This window comes from Gossypium hirsutum, chromosome D13, assembly GCF_007990345.1.
Source record: "Gossypium hirsutum isolate 1008001.06 chromosome D13, Gossypium_hirsutum_v2.1, whole genome shotgun sequence".
Taxonomy (NCBI): Eukaryota; Viridiplantae; Streptophyta; class Magnoliopsida; order Malvales; family Malvaceae; genus Gossypium; species Gossypium hirsutum.
The window spans coordinates 57910276-57917003 of record NC_053449.1 but is presented as its reverse complement, the minus strand read 5'-3'; the positions used below and the strand labels follow the sequence as shown (position 1 = coordinate 57917003).

The 6728-nt window shown below is 33.7% G+C and overlaps 1 protein-coding gene across 1 annotated transcript; it reads right to left on the bottom strand.

Moving 5' to 3' along the window:
• Window positions 1-725: 725 nt before the first annotated feature.
• LOC107888308 (E3 ubiquitin-protein ligase ATL6) lies at window positions 726-2287 on the bottom strand. The gene has a single exon (XM_016812375.2). The coding sequence runs from the start codon at window positions 2057-2059 to the stop codon at window positions 911-913; it is 1149 nt and encodes a 382-aa protein (XP_016667864.1). The 5' UTR covers window positions 2060-2287; the 3' UTR covers window positions 726-910.
• Between the last annotated feature and the right edge of the window lie 4441 nt (window positions 2288-6728).

Below are 6728 nucleotides of genomic sequence, written 5' to 3'. Positions count from 1 at the left end.
GTCAAAAACAAATATTTAACGCTCTTCTTCCTTTGTTTTTTTTTTTTACATAAAAGCTTTTTAACGATTAATTTTTTCAAACTAATTCTTTGCTTCGTAATTGCGGTCTTTTTAACATTTAACTTTTTTTATTTTTAATTTTAGTTTACATTTTTATGGTTTTATTTTATCCATAATTTTATGGTTTCCCACATTTTTTTTTGTAGTTTTTGTTTTGTCCAGTTTATTTTCTTTAAAGCAAATATTATTTTAGTTTGCTTTTAGTTTTTTTAGTTATGTTCTGATATATATGCGAGATTTGTCAATATAAGAATGTGGTCAGATCTATTAGGAACCATTTTTGAAGGGTTTTATCATGCTGGATCATAGTGATAATGATAGATTTAAGATGAGGAGGAATATAAATTATTTAAGACTTAAGCTTTTTATGTATCATTGATACAGTGCGCTCTTAAGGTTTTTGTCAATTTTTTCTTGAATAAAATTGATCATATCTGATTTGTTTTTTGAGTTGTTTCAGTGTTGTAGTTATTGTCAAATTGTCCTCTTTTTTGAAATTATTATGCAGACATAATATTTGTACATTTCTTTATAGTTTATATAATGTCATGTTTTGTATTATTATTGTTAATAATTCTTATTAATAATCTATTTTAAAAAAAAATAATAACAATAATAAAAAAGATACATCACCCCATAAAAATAACCATTGAATGAAAAGAATATTCAAACTCAAACGTCAGGCATTTTTTTTTCCCAATTGAAATGGTCAATCGTGAATGTGATCTTACATGCATTGCTCCAGAAAATCAAATTAAATTAATAAACAAAAAATATTTTTTTAGGAAAAAATAAACATAGCATAGATAATGTACATATTATTAAATTTGGTGGGAAAAAATAAGAGCCATTAGACCTGAGGACGGCTTGAGCCAGCCGTGGGTCCAGCCGGCAAACTTGATGTTCCTTCACAATCATTGGTCACCTTTGGTGACCTTACGGAAGATGCTCTACTAAAAAATGATCGTGACATACTAAAAAGCCACCGGTCTGACTTAACTCCCCGGTCCATCTTATTGAGCCGAATAGAAGACTTCCCTCTACTACTTCCACCATCTTCCCCGGGTCGCGAACCCTTTTCCTTAGGCAAAACCAAGCTCGTTGCCCGGTTCAATTTCCGGTTTATTAACTGGTTTCGAACATCAGCCGGCAATCGTAAGGTGAATCGGTCGGTGTTTTCACCGGGCTGGACCAAAGAGTGGCCAGTTGAGTGGGAGCGCGGAAAAAAGAATTTACGTGTACGGCTAGATATTGATCCACGTGTACGATTCCTATTTAAAGTTTTGTTCAAGTCAACTACTTCAACCTCCAGAGCAACACCACCTTCTACGTCACTGCTGACATTATTATTGTTTATTCTCCTTTCTTCTCCTTCCATTTCCGAGTCACTGCTGTCGTTCGGAGCCTCGAGGTCTATCTCGGTGGCGATCTCATTCAACTCAGTGGGTTGACTCACTCCAGAATCACCTGGTTGAGAAGCGAGATTAGCTCTACAAACGGGGCAGGTCGTATGAGAAGCCAACCAAGCATCAATACATTCAGGGTGAAAAACGTGATCGCATTTCGGTATTAAACGCAGCGTTTCGTCGTCTTCGAATTCATTCAAACAAACTGCGCACTCCAGAGCTCCTTTACCGATCTTATGAACCTTAACTCCAGAGTAAATCATGGTGGGGAAAGTCTCGATCACCGACGCTTCAAGTCCACGCGTCCCACGCCGCGAACGGCCGGCTTCGCCGTTAACAGGATTGACGCTGCTTCCATTGGCGTTGGATTCGGAGCAGTTCCGGATGTAAATCGAGAAAATACCCAAAAAGAACAAAGCAGCAATTAGAACGACGACGATTATGGCCAAGGAAGGGCTGAAACGCGCGTAAGAGTATTGTTCGTCGTTTGGGCTGGTGGGTTGGACTTGGGCAGTGGAAGGTGGCGGAGAGATGAGGAGCAAGAGGACGAAGAAATGGAAGGAGATAATTCCATGGTGGGCGGTGTACGACATGGCGAGATGAGAGGAAATGAAGAAGCGTAAGGGGTTTTAAACTTTCAAATGAATGAAAAGAACAAAAAAAAAAGGGAAGAAGGTGCGAAGGAGGAATCCAGCTCTAGAGTATTATATATAATTGATAAAAGAATAAGAAAAAATATTATCTAAATTAGGGCTGCTGAGTGATGATTCATTAATTTATGCAATAAGGATTTTTTATATTTCCTAATAAATAAATAACCCTCTAAAAACGTGTCCACTGTTTTAATCATGCCCATTGACACATTGACTGCTCGACGCTAGGTAGAGTAGCCTATTAATCTACAATTTTGGAAATAATATATAGATTAGATCTGAAGAAGGCACAAAGAAATTGTAGAAGTTAGGGCAATAGAATATATGTAAGGAAGTGGAGGTGGGCATATATGGTAAAGTTTACTTTAGCGGTATTGTATTTAGTTTATTTTTTATTTCATGTTAAAGTATTATTACAATATTTAATATTCCGTTATTATTTTTTTACATTAACCATAAATAAACACACCATTATTTAAACTCATTCTTAAATTCAGATTCATGAACTTCGCTCCCATAAACTGTACTCATGAATCAACTCCATCAATTGAACCTATGACAAACCCATGAACCCCACCTTATCTCTAAAATATACTTTTTACTGTTTACTTCAACTAGTTCCACTTTCACCCTATTTACTCAAAAGTACAATTAATTACTTGCCAATCAATTCCTTTAATCAGATATGAACTTTTAAAACAACAATAATAAACTTTTTTTTGAGTAACTTTTTGTGTTTATGTGCGTGAATATGTTCGAAATCTAAAATTTTAAATAAAATTATTCTTTGACTTCATACTACTTGCTTTCTATGTGTGCGTGACGTGTGTATATGCGAAATCTAAAATTTTAAATAAAATTATACTTTATCTTCATACTACTTTGTGGTTTATTGTATTAATTATTAAGAGTATTTTATTTTTATAAAAAAAATTATCTATTGAGCGGAGTTTTTCTTATATGTAAATTTTGAGTTTTAATGTTAGGTCAAATTACGAACTTGGGTTTATTTAATTAATATTTTTCTTTTATGAAATTACGAAATGTAATTTAAGATTCAACAAACCAAACGCACCTTTATATAATTGTTATATACCTACGTCTGATTACCTCTTATGTCTCTTGCACCCGAGCATCCCACACCATTATGAATGCATTTATGGAAAGAGAATCACCAAAACAATCACCAAAACACTACCAAAGTTAGCCATTATACCATGTATGATCTTATTAATGTTTCTAACTTCTTAAGCTTACTAACTCTGAAGGTGTTACTATCAAAGCCATCTTCTAATCTAGTTGAAATTGGACTTTACCAAAGAGGTAATCATGAGATAATGGACCCACTCCAATCCTTACTCTACCTACCCCCTCTAAAAGAAAGGATAAGTCTAGATATAATGTCCACACTCTATTAAAGTACAACCTCGCCATCCTCAAACCACCTTTTCTAGTGGCTTTTCGCACTATCTATGGTATGAACCACCACCAATTTCTAGCAACTCTACACACCATCTGTAGTGTGAATCATCATCATTTTTAGCAGTTTTTTGTATTATCTATAGTGCGCATCGCAACCATTTTTAGTGATTCTCCTCACCCTTTATGGTGTGAACCACAACCATTATATTGTTTTACATCTTATATAACTTAATTGCTATAACAATTAGCATAGTTTGTAAGGATTGGCTGAAAATTTATGGCTCAACTAGCTTGAAATATCCCCGGATTACAAGTCAATTAGTCAACTATGAGTAGGATGATAGGTATTAATAGGACCAATACTACAACCGGTATGGTCAAAGTGATTATTACCAATATGACTACGATTAAGAGCAATATTGTTAGCAGCAACTAGAAGTAGTGTGCTGAGATTACGTAGATTACAACCAACTTGGCTAGAAGGGTAACCGAGGAGATTATGATTAGCAACCTCAATGGGAGTGTTAGTTCCATTTTTATCTACCAACTACAACAAAGTATATTAGATAGCTTAAATCCTTATGTTTATAGAGCGCTTGCGTAGGGGCATCCACAACCCCTTTTTTTCTTTCTAGAATCCATCTTTTGCGGACCTTCAGTCTCCTCTACTAGGCATGTTATCATCCAACCCAACTCATTAGTAGATCCCTAAAATTCACAGCATCAGTAGAAGCAACACTGTTAGGACTCTTCCCCTCTAATCAATAGACTCGAATAAGGTTTAACTTTAATAACTTGGCGATGGAGAAGCATAAGCCCTATTTGTAACGGTTGAATTGGCTCGATCATAGCAACTTCATCTTCTAGATTAGGCCTTTCGATAAACTTTCGAGTTCTCTATTCTTTCCACACATTAAAAAGGGGAAGACATCCAATTGGTCTTCCACGTAAATATACCTGCATTAGTCTTGATGTTGTTTGGCTTGTCTATTATAGGCATACAACACCTTTATGTTGTTGAGAATAGTAAAGTCCCTACTAACCCTGCATATTTTTATAATTCACCAAAAAAAAATTATTATTGACGTAGATCAAATACATATTTTTGGTATATAATTTTGACCTCCATGTAAACGTGCTCAATTTGCATAAACAAAATGGTCAATTCAATCCTTTGATGTTCTTGGTTTTTCATGGTCATTCAACTTTTCTAGAAGCAGCTGACATGTTTATATTAAATAAATTAAATTAATTGCTCCAAGATTCTTCTCAATTATCCATATCCATATTCCATAAATCAAAATAAAATTTTAAAAAATTTCATACAGTGCATTACTTTAATACAAAACTGTATTAACATTATTTTTTTTAGGCTTGGTTGACCTTCTGTAAAATTAGAATTTGATTGGGCATGGAAAAGGAGGTGTGATAAATAGGAGTTAAGATGGAGATTTATAGGGTGTGCCTCGTATTTATCAGACGTTTTGCAGGCACTTAGAAAGATGTTTTGACGAGCAACCGAAGAAGGCCCAAAATAAGCTCGACGTCACAACGAGGAGCATCGGGAAGTCGAGATGACGCAACAGCGTTGAAACGGCAAAGCAGAGACGACATTGCTACGTCACAACGTGTTCTCCTATTTGGCAGCTGTGTTTTAGACTTCAAGCAAGATTACTCTTAGTTGGACTCTATTTATTGCAGGGATATTTTACTATGATTAGAATTCTCTGTTTTGATACGCCAATTAGTAATGACTTTCTTTGAAGGCGACAATATGTAGCCGCATATGGAGTTTTGTGAGAACTTTGGGCGTGATCTTTGTATTCGGGGTTTGAGTTTATTATATTCTCATTGTTCTCTCGTTTTGTTTGCTCCATTAATGTTAAGCCGGTGCCTCTTTTGCCTGTGATTTTTATCGTCTTTGAATGAGTTTTTTACGTAAAACATTTGTGTGCCCAAATTTTCTTTTCTCTTTTTATTTTTGTTCCTTGTTTTTATCCCAACATTGTCGTTAAATTAAAAGATTCCTAGCTTATTAATATTATATTTAAAACTTGATTAAAAACCATAAAAAAACGTTATATTTAATATTTTAATCAAAATTTTCTAAACGAAACGAGTACTGAAGTGTGCATCTATATATATATATATATATATTACCTTGACGTAATTCTCTTAATTATTCTTCAGGAAAAAATGTTATTATTTTATCGAAAACATATATGCACTAATAAGATAGAAAACTGAAGAAATTCTTTCAAGGAAAAAAGCTTTCTAAAGTTTTAATCATGATTATTATAGAAAAGCATTCAGAGAGGAGATTTTTTTTCTTTTGGCATAAATTCATGATTAATCAAACCTGCAAATAGAATAATAGAGTTTAATGGAAAGGATGGTGTGAAATTAAGACGCTACATTTTATTGTATTTCTTATCAATTCATGTCATTAACATATCATTTTGGTAATTTTTTTAACCTGGACCCTAGACCTTGGATCCTGAATTCTGAACCTTAAACCTCAGACTCTGGATCTTAGACTTTGAATCCTCGACCTTAGACCCTAAATCTTAAAACTCTAGGCCTTAAACCCTACACCTTGCACACTGGATCTTGAACCCTATGCCCTGAACCTTAGATCTTAAACCTTGGTCTAGGCTTTAGGGTTTAGAATCTGGGGTCTAAGATCCAATGTAAAATTTTTATCAAAATGATGTCAATGACGTAGAAAAAATGCCGAAATGATATTAAATAATTGATAAGAGATACAAGATAATAAGACATCCTTGTTTCATACAATCTTTTCTCGGAGTTTAATAAGCACTAATGAGATATTGGTTTAATTATAAGATTAAGGTCTTAAAATTTTTAAGATATTAAATTCAGGTCTCATTTTATACATGCAATTTAAACTTATTCTAATTAAGTTTAATACTTGTAATAATTGATACTATTAAAACGGTTGTTTAAAAAAAAGAGAGGGTAAAATCAACTCTTGAAATACTAATGTTTGAATAATATTAAAAAATCACATGGTATATAGAATTTTCTTTACAATTTTGTAAAATCAATTAGTGGTTCAAAACGCGTCTTGGGATGTTGGTTTCCCCTTCGAGTGTGTGTAAAGCATAATTGTATGAATTATGCGGTGTTGGGTGCCACACTGATTCAAAATTCTCACAGTTTTATA

Excerpts from the sequence above, each read along its gene's own strand:
- LOC107888308 (XM_016812375.2), bottom strand. The coding sequence starts at position 2,059 with ATGTCGTACACCGCCCACCATGGAATTATCTCCTTCCATTTCTTCGTC.